At 47.0% G+C, this 23481-nt stretch overlaps 1 protein-coding gene across 5 annotated transcripts in view; it reads left to right on the top strand.

Annotated features, from left to right (window-relative positions):
- LOC134353563 (liprin-beta-2-like) overlaps positions 1 to 23481 on the top strand; it is a 263694-nt gene that overhangs the window by 167825 nt on the left and 72388 nt on the right. For all 5 annotated transcript variants that reach the window (XM_063061606.1, XM_063061604.1, XM_063061605.1 and 2 more), the window contains 7 exons: positions 3334 to 3366; positions 8239 to 8300; positions 10414 to 10489; positions 11956 to 12062; positions 16967 to 17034; positions 21358 to 21423; positions 22789 to 22849. In XM_063061606.1, coding sequence (XP_062917676.1) covers positions 3334 to 3366; positions 8239 to 8300; positions 10414 to 10489; positions 11956 to 12062; positions 16967 to 17034; positions 21358 to 21423; positions 22789 to 22849 — 473 coding nt within the window. The remainder of the gene's footprint in view (positions 1 to 3333; positions 3367 to 8238; positions 8301 to 10413; positions 10490 to 11955; positions 12063 to 16966; positions 17035 to 21357; positions 21424 to 22788; positions 22850 to 23481) is intronic.

Raw genomic sequence — 23481 nt, 5'->3', positions numbered from 1 at the left:
GAGAGGGTGGGAAGGAGAAGGCTGGTAGGTTCCAGGTGAAAAACCAGTAAGGGGAAAGATAAAGGGGTGGGGGACGGGAGGCAGGGAGGTGATAGCAGGAAAGGTGAAGAAGGAATAGGGGAAAACACAATGGGTAGTAGAAGGAGGCAGAACCATGAGGGAGGTGATAGGCAGCTGGGGGAGGGGAAAGAGTAACATAGGGATAGGGGAAGGGAGGGGGAGGGAATTACCGGAAGTTGGAGAATTCTATGTTCATACCGAGGGACTGGAGACTACCTAGACGGTATATGAGGTGTTGCTCCTCCAACCTGAGTTTAGCCTCATCATGGCAGTAGAGGAGGCCATGCATGGACATATCTGAATGGGAATGGGAAGCAGAGTTGAAGTGGGTGGCTACCGGGAGATCCTATCTGTTTTGGCGGATGGATGCTGCCCGACCTGCTGAGTTCCTCCAGGGTGTTGTGAGTGTTGCTTTGACCCCAGCATCTGCAGATTATTTTGTGTTGTGGTTTGCCTTAAGCTGCCCAGGTAACCTCCAGTGAGAGTAGAGTTTTTTAGCCATTCAAAATTCAAAGTAAATTTATTATCAAAGTACGTTTCTGTCACCATATACAACCCAAAAATTCATTTTCTTGCAAGCATATTCAATAAATTCATACTAGATTAATAACCATAATAAAGTCAGTGAAAGACTGCACCAACCTGGGCATTGAATCTATCTGCAAGAGACAACAAACTGCAAATACAAAAAGAAAGAAATAATAATACAGTAGTAAATAAATAGGCAATAAATATCAAGAACATGAGATGAAGAGACTTTGAAAGTGAGTCCATAAGTTGTGGGAACAGTTCGATGATGGGGCATCTGAAGTTGAGTGAAGTTATCCCCTTTGATTCAAGAGAGTAATGGTGGAAGTCGGTCACCAACCAACCTTCACCCCAGGCGAAGAAACCCTCAGAAGTGCACACTGACCCCAACGCAAGCCGATAAGACACTCAGTAGAGCAGACAGTTGAGAACCAAAGACACCTGTCCTTCGGAGGGCCCCTACACTCATGGTCCGAGATGCCTCCCTTTCACATTGCGACTTTGTCCATCTACCTCCTGTATATCTGAGTGAAAAAACTGAGCGTTCGTCCCTGCTTCAGGGTAAAGAGGGGGAGAGTTTAAACACTTGCAAGGAAAGATTTTGTTTTACAGAGAGTGTGGTTGGTGCCTGCAACTCTCTGTCAGGGGAGGTGGTGGAAGCAGACACAACAGGAATGTTAACATTCATTTAAACACATGGATGGATACGGACAACTTCTGGGCTGTTGTGCTGTTAAAATTAGCATCGTGGTCAGCACAGACATTGTGGGCTGAAGGGCCTGTTCCTGTGCTGTTCTGTTGAAACATTCTAAGCAATGTCAGCATGTGGAAAATTCTTCCAGAAGGGATTTCGTTGGAATTGGTTTATGATTGTCACATGTACTGAGAAGCACTGAAAAGTTTGTCTTGTACACTGTTCATACAGATCAGACCATTTCACAGTGCATTGAGGTAGAACAAGGGAAAATAGTAACAGAATGCAGAATGAGGTGTAACAGCTACAGAGAAAGTGCAGTGAAGTAAGCAAGTAGATGTAAAATTGTAACAAGGTAAAATGTAAAGTATAAAGTCCGACTTGTGCTAGGGAACTATTTAACAGTCTTACAACTGTTGGATGCAAGTTGTCCTTGAGCTTGGTGGCATGAGCTTTCAGACTTTTGTATCCTCTGCCCATTGGGAGAGAAGGGCAAGTGTCCAGGATGGGTGGGGTCTTTGATTATCGCTGGATGCTTTACTGAGACAGCGAGAAGTTTAGACAGAGTCTGTGGACAAAAGGCTGGTTTCTGTGATGTCCCTAACCCCAAAGAGTGTGAGCCTGTTTAGTCCTCAAGATGAAAGATCCATTTGTAATTTGGTGAACCTCTCTTTAGATTCTGGGTATCGCAACCAAACCGATGTCCCTGATGCTAGATGGATCAGTTGAATGGGAAGGACAGAGTTTACCTAACCCTCAGACACCTCCACTAACACACTTGACCTGCAATTCCTCCTGACCTGTAACCAGCAGGTCTGACACAGGTTGCATTGAACATAGAACACTACAGCACAGTTCAGGCCCTTTGGCCCACAATGTTATGCCAACCTTAACCAAGATCAATCTAGCCCATCCCTCCGACAAAGTCCTCCATTTTTCTTTCATTCATGTACCTATCTATGAGTTTCTTAAATGCCCCTACGTATCTGCCTCTACCACCACCCTGGCAGGGTGTTCCAAGTACTCACCACCCTCTGTGTAAAGCAAAAAAAAACGACCTCTGATATCCCCCTATACTTTCCTGCAAACACCTTAACATGATACCACCTCGTATTAGGTATTTTCACCCTTGGGGGGAAAAGGTCTCTGGCTGTCCACTTGGTCTATGCCTCTTATCATCTTGTACACCTATCAAGGAACTTCTCATCCAAAGCAAATATCCCTAGCTCACTCAACCTACCCTCATAAGAAATGTTCTGTAATCCAGGCAACATCCTGGTAAATCTCCTCTGCACCCTCTCCAAAGCTTCCGATAATGAGGTGACCAGAGCTGAGCACAATAGTGTAGTCTAACCAGGTTTTTATAGAGCTTCCACATTACATCACAGCACACCACACTCTAGATTAGGCCTCACTAGCATCTTATACAACTTCAACATAACATCTCATCTTCTATAGTCAATACATTGATTTATGAAGGCCAATGTGCCAAAAGCTTTCTTTATGACCCTCTCTACCTGTGACGCCACTTTCAAGGCATCTCCAGATCCATTTATTCTACCACAATCCTCAGTGAGCCCTACTGTTCACTGTGTAAGAACTACCCTGGTTTGTCCTCCCAAAATGCGACGCCTCACACTTATCTGCATCTGCCAATTTTCCAGCTGATCCAGATCCCGCTGCAAGCTTTAATAGCCTTCCTTGCTGGAACTGGTGTAATAAATCAAAAAATGACCGGTGCTACTAACAATGGAACTCAAAAGCTAAATGAAGCAGTTTCTGTTGTGGTGCCTTGGAGGGATTTTGAATACACAACTCCCTCTGGAGTACTGAATGTGTGGGGACTGTGTCTGGGGTGGTGGTGGGGGGAGGGGGTTGGGGTGTGGTGATTCTGAGGGACCCCTGAAGGAATGTTCATTTCTGCCAGTGGCAATGCCAGTTCTCTTGTGTATCTCTTGTGATTTTACCCCGTTTGTGCTTTCAATGTTTGATCTCTGCTTTTTGCCCCTGTGATCTCCTTCTACTTCCACCGTTCACCTTGGGAATCAAAGAGGATGTGTACAGGAAGAAACTAAAAGACAAACGTAAGCTCGCACCTTCTCTTCATTTTATTTAATTTTTATTTTTATTTAGAGATACAGCACAGTAACAGATCCTTCCAGCCCAATGAGTCTGCGTCTACCAGTTCCACCCATGTGACCAGTTAGCTTACTAACCTGCACGCCTTTTGGGATGTGGGGGGAAATCCATGCGGTCGCAGGAAGAATGTACAAACGCCTCACAGACGGTGGCAGGAATTGAAGCGGCTCACTGGCGCTGAAATAGCGTTACGCTGCCAAGCCGCCCTAAACAACCTCTTTGCTGGGGTTGTTTGTGCCTGGGGTGAGAAGTTGGGAAGGGGAGCATGGGTTGCAGTATGAAGCATGGGGTCGGGAAGCAAAGGGGGTCAAGATACTTGGGAGGAGGAAGGTGGTCTTGGGTCTGCAACTGCTACACAGGAATGGTGTGTAGATGGAGCTGTGTTCAGACAGAGAGGAGATGTACTTGCAGGACGATATTGGGAGACGTCTGGAGTACAGAGCTTTGATTCACAGAGTAACACAGCACAGCAACAAGCTCTTCAGCCCAACTGGTCCATGCCGACCACAGTGCCCACCCAGCTAGTCCCACTTGCCAGCATTTGGCCCATATCCCTCGAAACCAGGGGTTCCACGGACGCCTTGCTTTAATGGTGTTGGTCCATGGCATAGTGAAGGTTTGGAGCCCCTGCTGTAAACATTTTCTATCCATGTACTTTTCCAAGAGTCTTGAGTTGAACAGGAAATGAGGCTGGGGGTTTGGGAAGATGGAAGTGTTGGATATGGGATATTTGAGAATGAAGGGAGTGGTGAGTTGTGAAGGTTTGTGGTCTATGCATCATATTTTCTTTCAAATCATTGACAGCACAAAGCCATTGATAACATTGTTGTTATTACACTGTGTCACCAAGTAAACCGGACATTGAGATGTCAACATCATGGCTGGAACAAGAATAGCCTTAATCACACAATAGTTTCTCCCTGTGGAATGTACACAGATTCTGCAGACGCTGGAAAGCCAGAGCAACACACACAAAATGCTGGAGGAACTCAGCAGGTCAGGCAGCATCTATGCAGGGGATTGAACAGTCAACGTTTTGGCCTGACACCCTTCATCAGCATTGGAAAGAAAAGGGAGCAGCGGCCAGGATAAGGTGGTGGGAGAAGGGGGCAAGTACAAGCTGGCAGGCAATAGGTGAAGCCAGGTGAGGGGGAAGGTGTATGGATGGGGGAGGGGGAGATGATGAAAGAAGCTGTCAGATGATAACTTATTCCACCTGAGTGGTCTCCAATCTGATGACATGAGCATCATTTTTTCTATCTTTCCATGACCACTCCTTTGTTTTCCCTCATTATGGTGTCTGTCTCACTCTTTCACATCTCTCCCCTCCCCCCCCCCATTGTCATGATCTATCCTCTCCCTCTGGTTCTTCTCCCCCTTCCTTTTCTCCCATGGCCCACTCTCCCCCCTATTAGATTCCTCCTTCAGCTCTTTCCATCTTCCACCTATCACCTCCCAGCTTCTTAGTTACCTACTCATCTTACCCCTCACCTGGTCTCACCCATCTCCTGACAACTTGGATGACCACCAGAATGGGTCCCCTGACTAATGAAAGCCAACACGCCATACGCCTTAACAACCCTATCAAATTGTGCGAAAACTTTGAAGGATCTGTGGATTTGGACCTCAAGATCCCTCTGTTCCTCCACTCTGCTAAGAACCCTACTATTAACCCTGTACTCTGCCTCAAGTTGGACCTTCCAAAGTGAATCACTTGACAATTTCCCGGATTGATCTCCATCTGTCACTTCTCGGCCCAGTCCTGCATCCTATCAGTGTCCTGTTGTAACCTACAATAACCCTCTACACCATCCACAACACCATCAACTTTCATGTCATCTGCCATCTTACTAATTCAGCATTCCACTTCCTCATCCTAAATATGTAGGAAGTCACAGAGAGCAGGGGACGTGAAAACTCCACACAGACAGCAACTGAAATGGGTATTGATCCTGGATTTTCAGCATGGCGGGATAGCAGCTCTTCCTGTTGTTCTGCCCACTGCTGTACACCATGTGGACTGTCAGTTTGAATTGTCAGATTTATTGATTTCACTCCCAGTGTAGAGCATCAGTTCTTAGTGAATACAACTTTATTCCCTGGAGCATATGAGAATGAGGGGAAGTATACAGATTTATGAGGGGCATGTTTAGGGTAAATGCATTTAGGCTTTTTCCACAGAGGTTAGATGGGACTAGAAATAGAGGTCATGGGTTAAGGGTGAAAGGTAAAAATATTTAAAGGAACCCTTCAATCTGAGGGTGGTGAGGGCACTACGTAGGACAATTTGACCAATTTTGCAATGTGAATCAATTGTGCATAGTTAAATTGTGAGACTTTATCAGCAACTATTTTCAACAGATAATCCTTTCAAAGTGTTGAGTTACAGTACGTCTGAGTAAACATCTGGAGAAAGCTCCTCACTTCCCCGGTGCTTGCGGATAGAAACAGGCCTCTCAACCAAGAAAGCAGCGCTGGCCCATTCGGCCCATCAAGTCTGCTCCATCATGGCTGATTTACTTCCCCTCTCAACCTCATTCTCTTCTGCCATAACCTTTGACACTCTGACTAATCAAACTCTGCTTCAGATGTACTCAATGACTTGGCCTCCACAGCTGTCTGTGGCAATGAATTCCGCAGATTCACCACCCTCTGACTAAAACAGTTCCTCCACATCTCTCTTCTATAGGGACGTTCTTGTATTCTGAGGCTAGTCTTAGACTCGCCCACTTTAGGAAACCTCCTCTCCACGTCCACTCTATCCAGGCCTTTCAATATTTGTCAGGTTTCAATGAGATCCTCCCTCATTCTTCTGAGCTGCAGCAGGTACAGACCCTGAGAGATCAAATACTTTCATTCCCAGGATTGTTCTCGTGAATCTCCTCCGGGGTCTCTCCAACGCTAGTACTTCCTTTCATATATAAGGGACTCAAAGCTGCTCATAATACTCCAAGTGTGGTCTGACCAGTGCTGTATAAAGCCTCAGCATTACATCCTTGCTTTGATACCCTAGTCCTGTGTACATTGTGCTCTGTGTTTGTATCCCAACCAGCCTCATCCCTCCTTTTATTTATTTATTTTTTATTACTGTTTCCACAGGTTGTCATCTTTTGCACATTGTTTGTTTGTCAGTCTCTGTTTATGTATTTTTCTGTATATTTTATATTTCTTTACTTTCCTGTTAGTGCCCAAAAGAAAATGAATCTCAGTATTGTATATGGTGACATATACCAACGTACTTTAATAATAAATTTACTTTGATTGCAGCTGCTGCAACCACTTCTAGGATGAGGAATAATTTGTTTTTCTTTAAGGATCCTGATACTCGGGTTTGTTACCCAAAGGACTGTGAAGTCACAGTTGCCTCGGTTTGACCCATGGCCCTCTAAACATTTTCTTATCGTATACCTGTCTGAATATTTACCGTAAATGTTGTACAACCCAGTCCATCACAGGAAAAGCCTGCCCACCATTGAGCACATCTATATGGAGCGCTGCCATGAGAAAGCAGCATCCGTCATCAAGGACCCCCACCATCCAGGCAGGACTATCTTCAGGAAGGAGGTACAGGAGCCTCAGGTCCCACACCACCAGGTTCAGGAATGGTTATTACTGCTCAACCATCAGGGCTCCTGGACCAGCATGGAGAACTTCACTCACCTCAACACTGAACTGATTCCACAGCCTACAGTCTCACTTTCAAGGACTCTGCAACTTGTGTTCTCAGTGTTATTTATTTTTTATTTACACCATCTTTTGTAGGAGTGCTTTGTGCAGTTCTGGTCACCCCATTACAGGAAGGGTTTATTTATTTATTTATTGAGATGCAGCACAGACCAGCCCTTCATGGCACGCCACCCAGCAATCCCCAATTTAATCCAAGCCTAATCACAGAACAATTTACAATGATCAGTTAACCTGCCAACCAGTACGTCTTCGGACTGTGGGAGGAAACTGGAGCACCCGGAGGAAACCCACGTGGTCACAGGAAGAACGTACGAACTCCTTCCTGGCAGCAGCGGGAGCTGAACCCTGGTTGCCTGTACTGTAAAGCGTTGTGCTAGCCACAACACTCCATGTGCCAATGCGGAGGCTCTGGTAACCACTACACTCCATGTGCCAATGCGGAGGCTCTGGTAACCACTACACTCCATGTGCCAATGCGGAGGCTCTGGTAACCACTACACTCCATGTGCCAATGCGGAGGCTCTGGTAACCACTACACTCCATGTGCCAATGCGGAGGCTCTGGTAACCACTACACTCCATGTGCCAATGCGGAGGCTCTGGTAACCACTACACTCCATGTGCCAATGCGGAGGCTCTAGAGAGCGTGCAGCAGAGATTCACCAGGAAGCTGCCGGGGTTAGAGGGTATGAGCTATAAGGCTGGACAAAGTTGGGTTGTTTTCTCTGAAGTATCTGCAGTTGAGGGGAAATCTGAAGGCGTGTATAAAGTTATGAGAAGCAATGATAGAGTAGACAGTCAGAATCTTTTTTCCCAGGTAGAAATGTAGCTCCAAGAGGCCATGCTTTTAAGGTGGTGGTGAGGAAGGGGGATAAAAGGAGATATGTGACGCAAGACTTTTACAGAGAGTGGTTGGTGTCCTGCACTGCACTGTAATGTTCAATGTACGATGTTCTAAGCACATTGTCTATGAATGTAAGAATGAAAAGGTTTATTCTTGTAATCTTTATTATGATTAAAGTTTATTAAAGATAACATGGTAAACTATGCATGGGTTTTGAAAGACTGAGGGGCAGGGGAAGTGAAAGATCCAAAGCATCAGGTTGATTAACCACACGGACTCTGTTACAGATCAAGAGGTTCAGAAGTTGAAAGTCGGGCTGGATTCCCTACTGGCTGCCAACGAAGAAAAGGTGAGAAATAATGTCTGCAAACATTTCCCCATACTGGATTTCCCTCGTTCCTTGCGACCACATCTCACACGCCCCCCCCCAACCTAACGCACACCCACCCTCCATCCACACCGTGCGAGGATGTAGTCTCCACCCTGGTGTTTATCTTGTGTCAGCTACTTGGCGGGAGCCTCTCTTGCCTGGGTATATTTAAAGCAAAGGTTGAGAGGTTCTTGATTTTTTTTAAAAATAAAGATCAGCTTTATTTTTCACAGGAATCTAGAAGCATGTGGTGAAACGTGTTTCTTGCATCAATGACCAACACAGTCCGAGGATGTGCTGGGGGCAGCCTGCAAGTGTCACCATGCTTCTGGCACCAAAATGGCATGTCCACAACTTACTAACCCTAACCCTAAGATGCTCCAGTTTCCTCGCAAATTCCGAAGATGCACAGGTTAGGGTTAGTGAGATGTAATTGGCACCAGATGCAGGGTCATACTTGGGGGCTGCCCCCAGCACATCCTCACTAATTTAATTTGACACAAAACACCACATTTCACTGCATGGTTCGATGTTCCTGTGACAAATAAAGCAAATCTTTCATCTGTGGGGTAGCACGGTAGCATAGTGGTTAGCACAACACTCTACAGTACTGGCGACCCGCGCTCAATTCCTGCTGCTGTTTGTTAGGAGTTTGTATGTCCTCCCCGTGACCACCTGGGTTTCCTCCGGGTGCTCCAGTTCTCTGCCAGAGTCCAAAGATGTACCGGTAAATAGGTTAATTGGTCATTGTAAACTGTCCTGTAATTAGGCTGGGGTTAAATCAGGGGATTGCTGGGCGGTGAGGCTCAAAAGGCTGAATGGGTCTTTTCCATCCTGTATCTCGAGAAGTAAAAATAAAATCATTATCTTTATGGGAGGAAACCAGAACGCCCAGAGGAGATCTATGTGGTCATGGGGAAAACGTGCAAACTCCTTACAGGCAAAAGGGGAATTGAACCCCAATCAGTCACCGCTGGCACTGTAACACACTGCTGACTGCTGCAGTACCACGGCCACCCCCTGCACTGCCATGGCCACCCCCTGCATTGCCATGGCCACCCCCTGCGCAGCCATGGCCACCCTCTGCACTACCATGGCCACCCCCTGCACTACCATGGCCACCCCCTGCACTGCCATGGCCACCCCCTGCACTACCATGGCCACCCCCTGCACTGCCATGGCCACCCCCTGCACTACCATGGCCGCTTCAGTAAGTTTAATAGGGTGTCAAAGGTTACAGGGAGAAAGCTGGACAATGGGGCCACGATGGAATGGCGGAGCAGATCGGATGGGCCAAATAGCCTAATTCTGTTCCTGTGTGTTAAGCAGCGGCAGCAACTTGTGGTTTAGGGTCTGGGACCAGCTATTAAGGCCGGCGCTCCAGTGCAGCAGTGAGGGAGCCCAGCGCTGTGACTGATGTCCATTGAGACCCCGTCTGCTCTCTGAGACGTCAGTGCCCCCCCTCCCCACTGAAACCATTCAGTGGAAGGTCACAGCAGCTTCTGCCAACTTCTCCCTGCTGTCAGCCCCTGGCTTTCTCAGATTCAGATTCGGAATTATTTATCACGTGTGCATTGAAACGTACAGTGAAATGTGTTGTTTGCATTAGGAAACAAATGAGACAAGTCGGAACAAAAATGGGGAGGAGAGGACAATGGAAGAAAGGGAAGGGGAAGCTGAGGGAGCTGAGGAGAAGAGAAGGGATATTGTGGGTGCAGCCCGCAAGTGTCGTTACACATTCCAGTGCAATGCTGAGCAGAACACAAGGAACAACAAAACCAGCCTTTTTCATGCTTCCACCCACCCTCCCACTCGGTGTCCTCCAACCCAGGACAGGCCTCTGGGCCTGCAGCCTCCAGCCTTTGACCATTGGGACTTCCCTTCTGGTCAACCAACACAACCTAAGAAAGTGCTGGGGGCGGGGGATCAACATTTCCCCCCCCCCCAATTTAGCAACGGTAATGCCTCTCCCCTGCACACCGTGGCAAAGTTCTTTGGAAAATCCTGAAGCTGTGAAGCGCTCCTCCAGAGAGGCGGGTCATTCATTTCGGGCTGGCCAGCCATCTCAAAGTTGTTTCCTTGTCTGGTCCAGGACCTGCGGATTGAAGAACTGAATCGCCTCCTGGCCCAGTGCAAGATGATGAAGCAGAGGATGCTGATGGCTCAAGGTAGGGACGGCCACTCGGTCATCTCCTCTCGGCCTAGACCAGTGCGGTCCATCATTTCCCACTCACAGATAGGGTTGTAAAGAGAGCATTCAGCACATTGTGCAAACCATATCAGTGCAGAAAATTATTTTAATATTATAAAAAAACAAGATGGGTGGCCACAGCAGTAACCCTGGACAATAAGCAGAGTCATAACTAAACAAGGTAAGAGCCCATGGAATTACAGGAACGGGACTGGCGTAGGTAGAAAATTGTTGACTGGCAGGAGGCAAAGATTAGAACCTATTCTGATTGGCTGCTGGTGACAAGTCGTGTTCCACAGAGGTCTGTGTTGGACAGCTTTTCACGTTATATGTCAATGGATGACTGAATTGATGGCTTTGTGGCCAAGTCTGTGCACGATATGAAGATAGGTGGAGGGGTAGGTAGTGCTGAGGAACCAGAGAGGCCATAGGAGGACTTGGATAAGGAGAAGGGGCAAAGAAGTGGCAGGTGGAATATAGTCTGGGGAAGTGTATGGTCATACTCTTTGATAGAAGAAATAAAGTTGTGGACTATTTTCTAAGTGAGGAAAAATTCAAAAATCAGAAGTGCAAGAACACTTGAGAGTCCTTATGCAGGATTCCCTAAAGGTTAGTTTGAGTTGGTGATGAGGAAGGCAAATGGAGATGTACAGTATAGAAAACAGGCCTTTCAGCCCAACTTGCCTGTGCTGACCAGGATGTCTCACTGATCTAGTTCCCCTTGCCCGTGTTTGGCCAATCCTTTTAGAACCTTTCCTATCCATCTACCCGTCCAAATATCTTTCAGCACCACCACCAACTCTGGCAGTTCGTCCCAGATATCTACCACCCCTTCTGTGAAGAAATGGTGGGTACGTATATGGGACAAATTAGGCCATTGAGTACAGGAGTTGGAATGTTATATTGAAGTTGTATAAGAGATTCCTGAGGCCTAATTCAGAGTATTGTGTGTAGTTCTGCTCACCTACCTATAGGAAAAAAAGATGTCAGTAAGATTGAAAAAGTGCAGAAAACATTTACAAGGATGTTGCTGGGTCTTGAGGGCCTGCATTATAGGGAAAGGTTGAATGGGTTAGGACTCCATTCCTTGGAGCATAGGAAAATGAGGGGAAATTTGATTGCGGGATATAGATAGGGTAAATGCAAGTAGGCTTTTTCCTCCAAGTTTGAGTGAGACTAGAACTGGAGGTCATTGGTGAAAGGTGTAATATTTAAGCGGAACCTGAGAAGGACTTCTTCACTCAGAAGGTGTTAAAAGTGTAGTATGACTTTGTGTCAGTAGAGGAGGCCATGGACTGACATGTTAGAATAGGAATGGGAAGTCAAAGCAAAATGGGTGGCTACCAAGATATCCTGCCATTTGCAGTGTACAGAGCGAAGGTGGTCAACGATGCGGCCCCCTAACCTGCGTCGGGTGAATTAGCTACCAATGTTCTATTGAAGGTTCTTCAGAACAAATCCTCTTGGGGAGCAGTGAAGAGGAACTAAGTGTCTGCTCAAAGGTAGCCACTCCCACCAGGCTCAGACACTCCGAAGAAATGAAGCCAGAGGTAATCCATTTAAAGTTTTAAACTTTCCAGTGATCTTTAAATTTATTTTGTGTGAGTCTGCACGGTTTAGAGGGCAGGACCCTTGTTTCTCTGTGATGGTTGTGTATACTCTCTATCCCACTGATATCAGACTGTTGAACAGTTCTCTTATACAATAGATAGATGCTTGACCTCACAATCTACAGTAACTCAATATGATCTTGCACTTTATAGACAATAGACAATAGGTGCAGGAGTAGGCCATTCGGCCCTTCGAGCCAGCACCGCCATTCACTGTGATCATGGCTGATCATCCACAATCAGTATCCAGTTCCTGCCTTCTCCCCATATTTGATTCCGCTATCTTTAAGAGCTCTATCCATCTCTTTCTTGAAAGCATCCAGAGACTTGGCCTCCACAGCCTTCTGGGGCAGAGCATTCCATACATCCACCACTCTCTGGGTGAAAAAAGTTTTTCCTCAACTCCGTTCTAAATGGCCTACCCCTAATTCTTCAACTGTGGCCTCTGGTTCTGGACTCACCCATCAGCGGGAACATGCTTCCTGCCTTCAGCGTGTCCAATCCCTTAATAATCTTATATGTTTCAATAAGATCCCCTCTCAGCCTTCTAAGTTCCAGAGTATACAAGCCCAGTCGCTCCAATCTTTTGACATATGACAGTCCCACCATCCTGGGAATTAACCTTGTGAACCTACGCTGCACTCCCTCAATAGCAAGAATGTCCTTCCTCAAATTTGGAGATTTACAATTGACTCTTTAGGTAACTGTTACATTTTATTCTGCATTGTTATTGTGTTACCTTGTTCTAACTCAATGTACGGTGTAAAGTTCTGATCTGTATGAACGGCATGCAAGACCACCTTTTCACCGTATCTCGGTAAATGTGACAGTAATAAGCTGTGATTGTGTGGGTTCTGCCCGTGAACGTGTGGGTTTTCCCCAGTTGCTTTGATTTCCTCCCACAACCCAAAGACATACAGGTTGCTTGGTTAATTGGCCACTGTGAAATAAAATATTGACCATTGTTTGTAGTTTTCAGGCAAGCATGAAGTACAGAAAAAAATGTTCAAAGTAAAATTTATTATCAGGGTACATATATGTCACCACATACAACCCTGGGATTCTTTTTCCTGTAGGCATACTTAGCAAATCTATAGAACAGTAACTGTAAACAGGATCAATGAACAACAAACTGTGCAAGTGCAAATATAAATAAATAGTAATAAATATCAAGTATGAAATAACATGAAATGAAAGAGCATGAAATTACAAGATAAAGAGCCCTCACAGTGAGACCATCAGTTGTGGGAACACCAAAAATAGAATGCGTGTAGTTCTCCCCTTTTGTTCAAGAGCCTGATGGGTGAGGGGTAGTAACTGTTCTTGAATTTGGTGGTGTGAGTCCTGAGGCTCCTGTACCTTTGACCTGATGGCAGCAATGAGAAAGGAGTATGGCCTGTGTGGTGAGGATGTTTGATGACAGATGCTGCTTTTCTACAATGTTTCTCGTAGATGTGCTCAGTGGTTGGAGGGCTTTCCCCATGAATCCACTACCTTTTGTCTGATTTTCCACACAAAGGCATTCAGGCAGAAGCCTGAAGTCCCACACCAGCAGGATCAGGAACAGCTAATTTCCTACAATTGAACTGACCTGCATTCTCTCAGAATCAGACTCACGTTATTGCCACTATGTGAAACATACTAGAATCGATTGTGGTTCAGTGCCAAGCATAAAACACAGGCCAATACCATGACAGACAACACAATAGCAACCAACAATTTACAAGACAACAGTGCGAACAGCCAAGAGCAATCAACATTTAACAGAACGGTCACATGCTCAAACGTCAAAAATCAAACAGAAATAAGTGTGAACTTATGAACAGACTCAATAATTATGAACAGAACACAGAGAACAGGAAAGACCATTTAACGAATGTTGTGTTAGGGTATTACACCAGAGTGAGTGATCCTGGAGAGCTACAGGATAGAAGCTTCAGAGAAGACGTGTAGTCCTGGTGGTGATGGACTTGTAGGATCTCCCTGATGGCAATTTGGTGAATTCATTTTCTGAATTTTAATTTATGTTCTGTGCATTCTCTACACCAATGTGTAATGCCAGTTTTCATTGTACCTTACCTCACCTCAGCACATGACCTGAGCTGAGTAGAGCAGAAAGTGGTGGAACCCAGGCAGAGAGGTGATTTTGGAACAAAACGATAGGACTACTGTAAGTGGGTGGCACCAATTTGATGACCTATTTTTTTAATTGAGATACAGCACAGAAAAGGCCCTTCTGGCCCTTCAAGCCGCACCCCCAGCAGCCTCTGATTTAATCCTAGCCTAAACACAATGACCATTTAACCTACTAACCACTTTGGTGGCAAGAACAGGAAGGCAGATTACTATCTGAATGGTGTCAAGTTAGGAAAAGGGGAAGCACAACGAGATCTAGGTGTCCTTGTTCATCAGTCACTGAAAGCAAGCATGCAAGTACAGCAGGCAGTGAAGAAAGCTAATGGCATGCTGGCCTTCATAACAAGGAGAATTGAGTATAGGAGCAAAGAGGTCCTTCTGCAGCTGTACAGGGCCCTGGTGAGACCACACCTGGAATATTGTGTACAGTTTTGGTCTCCAAATTTGAGGAAGGACATTCTAGCTATTGAGGGAGTGCAGCGTAGGTTCAAGAGGTTAATTCCCAGGATGGCGGGACTGTCATATGTTGAAAGATTGGAGCGACTGGGGTTGTATACACTGGAATTTAGAAGGATGAGAGGGGATCTGATTGAAACATATAAGATTATTAAGGGATTGGACACGCTAGAGGCAGGAAACATGTTCCCGATGTTTGGGGAGTCCAGAACCAGAGGCACAGTTTAAGAATAAGGGGTAGAGAATTTAGAATGGACTTGAGGAAAAACTTTTTCACACAGAGAGTTCGCAGTAGTGAATTTAAAAACGCAAACACGAGGAATTCTGCAGATGCTGGAAATTCATGCAACACACATCAAAGTTGCTGGTGAACTCAGCAGGCCAGGCAGCATCTCTAGGAAGAGGTGCAGTCGACGTTTCAGGCCGAGACCCTTCGTCAGGACTAACTGAAGGAAGAGCTAGTAAGAGATTTGAAAGTGGGAGGGGGAGGGGGAGATCCAAAATGATAGGAGAAGACAGGAGAGGGAGGGATGGAGCCAAGAGCTGGACAGGTGATAGGCAAAAGGGATATGAGAGGATCATGGAACATTTAATTCCACGTCCCATTCCCATTCTGATATGTCTATCCATGGCCTCCTGTACTGTAAAGATGAAGCCACACTCAGGTTGGAGGAACAACACCTTATATTCCGTCTGGGTAGCCTCCAACCTGATGGCATGAACATCAACTTCTCAAACTTCCGCTAATGCCCCACCTCCCCCTCGTACCCCATCCGTTATTTATTTATATACACACATTCTTTCTCTCACTCTCCTTTTTCTCCCTCTGTCCCTCTGACTATACGCCTTGCCCATCTTCTGGTTCCCCCGCCCCCTTGTCTTTCTCCCCAGACCTCCTGTCCCATGATCCTCTCATATCCCTTTTGCCAATCACCTGTCCAGCTCTTGGCTCCATCCCTCCCCCTCCTGTCTTCTCCTATCATTTTGGATCTCCCCCTCCCCCTCCCACTTTCAAATCTCTTACTCACTCTTCCTTCAGTTAGTCCTGACGAAGGGTCTCGGCCTGAAACGTCGACTGTACCTCTTCCTAGAGATGCTGCCTGGCCTGCTGCGTTCACCAGCAACTTTGATGTGTGTCACACAGAGAGTTGTGGATCTGTGGAATGCTCTGCCTCAGAAGGCAGTGGAGGCCAATTCTCTGGATTCTTTCAAAAAAGAGTTAGATAGAGCTCTTAAAGATAGCGGAGTGAAGGGATATGGGGAGAAGGCAGGAAAAGGGTACTGATTATGGATGATCAGCCATGATCACAGTGAATGGTGGTGCTGGCTCGAAGGGCTGAATGGCCTACTGCTGCGCCTATTGTCTATTGTCTATTAACCGATATGTCTTTGGACTGTGGGAGGAAACCAGAGGAAACCCATGTGGTCTCAGGGAGAACATACAAACTTTGAGGGGAAAAAGGGTTCGGGAGGTAAATGAGATTCAGGCAGATGGAAACAAAGAGGCTGTGGGTCAGAATGGAGTTCAGCCCAGTCACCTGACACAGAGACAGATTGATGCTGGGATCATCCTGTTGAGATCTTGTAGTCTGTCTCTTTTTCCCATGACACTTCCAGAGATTTATATCTACATTTGCACAGTCTTTCATTCATTGATCCTGCTTAGAGTTACTGTTCTATAGATTTGTCAAGTATGCCTGTGAAAAAAAATCTCAGGGTTGTATGTGGTGACATGTATGTACTCTGATAATAAATTTTACTTTTACTTTTGAGTTTAACGAACAGGATTAATTTGCCGTGAAGCACTTTGAGATGTTCTGTCATCATAGGAGCTGCTAAAAGATGCTAGAAGCCTTAGCACAGTGAGGAATTTATCTTTCTTTTCTGATTAAAGATTAAAGATGATCTTTAAAGGATTAAAACATTGGTTTTGTTTGTCATGTATACATTGAAGCAGACTGTGAACTCCGTCGTCTGCGTCAAGGACCAACACAGCCTGAGGATGTGCTGGGGGCAGCCTGCAAGTGTCACCATGTTTCCAGTGCCAACAGAGCATGTCCACAATTTACTAACCCGAACCTGTATGTCCCTAGAATGTGGGAGGAATCTCCTTACAGACAGCGGCAGGAATTGAACCTACATCTTACCGCTAGCACTGTAAAGCCTTACACTAACCGCCACACTGGCACGGCATACGTGATCTAATTCAAAGGGAGGTACTCCTGTCACTTGTAAATCTTTATGTTTCACAGCAGCTGTCACCCAGTGTGTACTCAATCCCAGTGGGACTACGTCTGACTCCTGTGGAGATCAACGCGAGGTGAGGAAACTCTGCCAGGGAGAGGAGGGTGGGAAGGAGAGAGGACAGTAATGGGGTTTAAATGGCTGGGGGGAATGGAGGGGAGGGTGGAGAGTTGGGGTGAGAGAAGTGAGGGAGTGATGGAGAAGAGTGAAAGGAGAGGGGGAGGGTAGGATTCAGGGGAGTCTGTGAGGGAGAATTGGGGAAAGTGGTGTGGAGAGAGAGTGGAACGAGAGAGGGGTGAGGAACAAGGAAGAGAGTTGGAGGAAGGAATGGGGAGGGGAACAAGGGGAAGTTTTGGAAGGAGGTGATGAGGGGGAGACGTTGAGGAGGAATGAGAAGGTTGAGTGAGAAATGAGGGATGAGGGAGAAGTGAGACATGTTCCAGCGACTGGAAAGTCTTGTTGTTGTGAGCTTTGAACTTCAAGATGCCTTCGGTCTAACTCCCCCATCAGTTGTCACAGCTCTGCCCTCTAACCTAATCACTGCCTTTGATCACTTGGCAAAAAAAATAGTTGTAGTTTTGTTTTAACTGTGTTTCTTCAAAAGATTTATAAAATTTAATTAACGTATTTTCTTCTGAACGGTGTGTATCTGACACCACGTGCTCCTGTGCCCACGTGTAAGACCATAACCCATGGGCAGAATTAGGCCATTCATCCCATCAAGTCTGCTCCACCATTCCATCATGGCTGATAATGTGCAGTCAGACTGTCAGGAAGAACAGGCAGATGACAGGACAAAATTACAGCCAGCAGGGTGAGTATCGACGCATTAGGGATGCAGAATCAAATAGGGCAGCAAATACAGTACTCAACGTGTTATATCTCAATGCACGGAGTATAAAAAATAAGGTGGATGATCTTGTTGCACTACTACAGACTGTCAGGTATGATGTTGTGGCTGAAGGATTTTTGTAGTTGGAAGCTGAATATCCAAGGTTACACGTTGTATCAGACAGGTAGGAAGGTAGGCAGGTGGGGTGGCGTGGTTCTGCTGCTAAAGAATGGCATCAAATCAGTAGAAAGATACGATATAGGATCAGAAGATGTTGAAACCTTGTGGGTTGAGATAAGAAACTGGAAGGGTAAAAGGACCTTGATGCCAGTTATATACAGGCCTCCCAACAGTAGCTGGGATGTGGACCACAGATTACAACAGGAAATAGAAAAGGCATATCCAAAGGGCAATGTTTTGATAGTCATGGGAGATTTCAACATGCACGTTGATCGGGAAAAATCAGGTTGGAAGTGGATCTCGGGAGTGAGCTTGTTGAATGCCTATGAGATGGTTTTTAGAGCAGCCTACTAGGGATCAGCTATACTGTATTGGGTATTATGTGATGAACCGGAGATGATTAGGGAGCTTAAGGTAAAAGAATCCTTAGGAGGCAGTGATCATAACATGATTGAGCTCAACTTGAACTCAACTGGGAGAGTAAAGTCTGATGTAGCAGTATTTCAGTGGAGTAAGGGAAATTACAGTGGTATGAGAGAGGAGTTGGCCAAAGTAAATTGGGAGGAGATGCTGGCAGGGATGACAGCAGAGCTGCAATGGCGTGAGTTTCTGGGAAAAAATGAAGGTGCAGGATAGATGTATTCCAAAAACAAAGAAATACTCAAATGGCAAAATAATATAACCATAGCTGACAAGGGAAATCAAAGCAAAAGTAAAAGCAAAAGAGAGAGCATATAACAAAGCAAAAATTAGTGGGAAGACAATGATTGGGAAGCTTTTAAACACCTACAGAGAACAACTACAAGAGTCATTAGGAGGGAAAACATGAAATATTAAAGCAAACTAACAAACAAAATTGAAGTAGACAGTAAAAGCTTTTTCAAATATGTAAAAAATAAAAGAGTTGAGAGTGGATATAGGACCGCTAGAAAATAGGCTGGAGAAATAATAACGGGACAAGGAGATGGCAAATGAACAAAATAAGCATTTTGCAGCAGTCTTCACTGTGGAAGACACCTGCAGTGTGCCGGATGTTGAAGGGTGTGAGGGAAGAGAAGTGAATGTAGTTACTATTTCTAGGAAGAAGGTGTTCAGAAAGCTGAAGGACCTCAGGGTACACGAGTCAGACGAACTGCACTCGTGGGTTCTGAAAGAGGCAGTGGCAGAGATTGTGGAGGTATTATAATGATCCTTCAAAAATCACTGGGCTCTGGCATAGTGCCTGAAGACTGAAAATTGCAAATGTCACTCTTATTATATAGGCATCCGTTAGTCTCGTGAGACCATGGATTTGTGCCCTGGAAGATTTCCAGGGCACAGGCCTGGGCAAGGTTGTATGGAAGACCGGCAGTTGCCCATGCTGCAAGTCTCCCCTCTCCACGCCACCGATGTTGTCCAAGGGAAGGGCATTAAGACCCATACAGCTTGGCACCAGTGTCGTCGCAGAGCAATGCGTGGTTAAGTGCCTTGCTCAAGGATACAACACACTGCCTCAGCTGAGGCTCGAACTAGCGACCTTCAGATCACTAGACCAACACCTTATCCACTTGGCCATACACCAACACAAATGTCACTCTACTCTTCAAGAAAAGAGGAAGGCAGCAGAAAAGAAATTATAGACCAGTTAGCCTGACCTCAGTGGGAAGATGCAGGAGTCAATTGTTAAGGATAAGGTGATGGAGTACTTGGTAACAGAGGACAAGATAGGACAAAGTCAGCATGGTTCCCTTAATAGAAAATCTTGCCTGAAACTTGTTGGAATCTTTTGAGGAGATTACAAGTAGGATAGATAAAGGGGATGCAATGGATGTTGTATATTTGGACTTTTAGAAGGCCCTTGACAAGGTGCCACACATGAGGCTGCTTACCAAGTTAAGAGCCCATGGTATTACAGGAAATTTACTGGCATAGTTAGAGGCATTGGTGAGAGGGAATAAAAGAATCCTTTTCTGCTTGGCTGCCAGTAAGTAGTGATGTTCCACAGGGGTCAGTGTTGGGACCACTTCTTTTTATGCTGTATTTAGATGATGGAGTAGATGGCTTTGTTGCCAAGTTTTTGGATGTTACGAAGGATTGGTGGAGGGGCAGGTAGTGTTGATAAAATAGGTAGGCTGCAGACAGACTTAGACAGAATAGGAGAATGGACAAGAAAGTGGCAAATGAAATACAATGTTGGAAAATGCATGGTCATGCACTTTGATAGAAGAAATAAATGTGCAGACTGTTTCTAAATTAGGCAAAAATCCAAAAATCTGAGATGCAAAGGGACTTGGGAGTCCTTGTGCAGAACACCCTAAAGCTTAACTTGCAGGTAGAGTTGGTGGTGAGGAAGGCAAATGCCATGTTAGCATTCATTTCAAGAGGTCTAGAATACAAGAGCAGCGATGTGATGCTGAGGCTGTATAAGGCCCTGGTGGGGCCTCACCTTCAGTATTGTGAACAGTTTTTGGCTCCTCATGTAAGGAAAGATGTGCCGGCATTGGAGAGGGTTCAGAAGAGGATGATTCCAGGAATGAAAGGGTTATCATTTGAGGAACATTTGATGGTTCTGGGTCTGTACTCGCTGGAATTTAGACGGATGGGGGCTATCTCATTGAGACCTTTCAAACGTTGAAAGGCCTAGTCATGGTGGATGTGAAAAGGATGTTTCACATGGTGGGTGAGTCAAGGGCAAGAGCGTACAACCTCAGGATAGAGGAGCATCCATTTAGTAACAGAGATGCGGAGAAATTTCTTTAGCCAGAGGATGGTGAATTTGTGGGATTTGTTACCACAGGCTGCTGTGGAGGCCAGATCTTTAGGTGTATTTAAGGCAGAGATCGATATGTTCTTGGTGGGACATGGCATCAAAGGTTATGGGGAGAAGGCCAGGGAGTGGAGCTGAGGGGCGGTAAAAGGATCAGCCATGATTGAATGGTGGAGCAGACCCAATGGGCCAAATGGCCTAATTCTGCCCCTATGTCTTATGATCTTATGGCCTTATTATCCCTCTATGCTCCATTCTCCTGCCTTCTCACTGAAATCTTTGACATCCTGACTAATCAAGAACCTAACAAACTCTGCTTTATATATACCCAATGACTTGGCCTCCACAGCCATCTGTGGCAATCAATTTCACAGATTCACCACCCTCTGGCTAAAGAAATTCCTTCTCATCTCTATTTGAAATGGACGTTCCTCTATTCTGAGGCACTGTCTCCTCTGGTCATAGGCTCTCGCACTATCGGAAACATCCTCTCTACATTCACTCTATCTAGGCCTTTCAATAACCATCCCTCCTTTCCACCCCCACCCCCACCTCACCCTCAACCACTCACACATACTTGTCCAAATGGCAGTAAATTTGACTTTGCCTTCAGCACTGATTGCCCCTTCTCCATATGACAGAAGTATGGAGATTTCTCATGACCGGAGCACCTCTGTGGACGATGGACTCACAGGTGAAAGCCACTGGTGAGTACCAGGGTGGATCCTTGGACCATCGAACTCTGTAGTGACCACCACAGCCACGGGCAGTGAGGCGTCTTGCCTGTTCTCCTCAGACCTTTTGGATACCACTGGGGAGGGTGGGTAGTGAGGAGCCCCTGTCCACATTCCCCTCTCAGGGTGAAATTCACTGACAGCTCGGTGACACATTCCCCGTCAGGCCCTTCTGCACCTTCCACACTGCCAATGAAGCAGAGCAGAGATGCCTACACTTCACCAGGGGATGTTCAGCAGGGCCTCAAACCACCCCCCCTCTGTCGCCGAAACCCACCCCCTCAAACCCCTCCTGCTTCCCTGCTTCCCCCCCCCCGGACCCCTCCTGCTTCCCCCCCCCCGGACCCCTCCTGCTTTCCCCCCCCCCGGACCCCTCCTGCTTCCCCCCCCGGACCCCTCCTGCTTCCCCCCCCCGGACCCCTCCCGCTCTCCTCCCCGCAAACCCCTCCCACTCTCCCCCTCGAACCCCTTCTGCTCCCCCCCCCGGATCCCTTCCACTCTCCACCCCCCCCCCGGACCCCTCCCGCTCTCCTCCCCGCAAATCCCTCCCGCTCTCCCCCCCCGCAAACCCCTCCCACTCTCCCTCGAGCCCCTCCCGCTCTCCCCCCCGCAAACCCCTCCCGCTCTCCCCACCCGGACCCCTCCCGCTCTCCTCCCCGCAAACCCCTCCCGCTCTCCCCCTCGAACCCCTTCTGCTCTCCCCCCCGCAAACCCCTCCCGCTCTCCCCTCCCTGCAAACCCCTCCCGCTCTCCCCCGAGCCCCTCCCGCTCTCCCCCCCAGACCCCTCCCGCTCTCCCCCCCCCGGACCCTTCCCGCTCTCCTCCCCGCAAACCCCTCCCGCTCTCCCCCTCGAACCCCTTCTGCTCTCCCCCCCGCAAACCCCTCCCGCTCTCCCCTCCCTGCAAACCCCTCCCGCTCTCCCCCCCCGGACCCTTCCCGCTCTCCTCCCCGCAAACCCCTCCGCTCTCCCCCTCGAACCCCTTCTGCTCTCCCCCCCGCAAACCCCTCCCGCTCTCCCCCGAGCCCCTTCAGCTCTCCCCCCCCGCAAACCCCTCCCGCTCTCCCCCGAGCCCCTTCAGCTCTCCCCCCCCCGCAAACCCCTCCTGCTCTCCCCCCTCGAGCCCCTGCCTCTCAAACGTGCAGGCATCAGGCCTCAACCTCCATACAGGCCAGCCCAAGAGTTTAGTCCTTCAGGCTTCTACCCCCGAACTCTGTATCAAATCCGGGACTCGTGGCACATTTACATTTGAGCCTTGATGTCTAAGCACTCAGGACGTTCGATCCAGAGATTGGCAGATGCCCTGTGTGTTACTTGTTCTTTCTCTCAAACCCCACAGGGCCGAGCCAAAGTGGACGTCTGCCAGCCTGGAGGAGCTGAACACCACACGCAGCCCAAAGGTCAGCAATGCGATTGCCCACTGTGGTGGGGGAGGAGGGGAAATCGTCGGCCTAAGCACGTGTCCTGGCTCTCAATATCTCCGACTCCTCACTTACTGGCTTTTATTTCAGAGAGATCTTTGCAGGATGTACACTGTGTTGTGGATATATAGATATAAAAGACCATAACACGTAGGGGCAGAATAGCCCATTTGGCACATAGTGTCTGCTCTGGCATCCTATCATGACTTATTTATCATCCCCCCTAACTCCATTCTCCCACCTCCCAATAACATTTAACACCCTTACTAATCAAGAACCTGTCAACCTTGAAATGAATGCTAACACTACATTTGTCTTCCTTACCACCGACTCAAACCGTAAACTAACCTTTAGGGAATCCTGCATTAAAACTCCCACGTCCCTTTGCACCCCTGATTTCTAAATGTTTTCCCAGTTTAGAAAAGAGTCCGTGCTTTTGTTCCTTCTACCAAAGCACATGACTGTACACTTCCCTACACCGTATTCCATCTGCCACTTTTTTGCCCATTCTCCTAATCTAAGTCCTTCTGCAGATTCCCTGCTTCCTCAACACTACCTGCCCCTCCACTTAACTTTATATCATCCGCAAACTTGGCCACAAGACCATCAAT

This window comes from Mobula hypostoma, chromosome 11 (assembly GCF_963921235.1).
Source record: "Mobula hypostoma chromosome 11, sMobHyp1.1, whole genome shotgun sequence".
In the NCBI taxonomy this organism is placed as follows: Eukaryota; Metazoa; Chordata; class Chondrichthyes; order Myliobatiformes; family Myliobatidae; genus Mobula; species Mobula hypostoma.
This window is presented reverse-complemented; position numbering and strand designations above follow the sequence as displayed.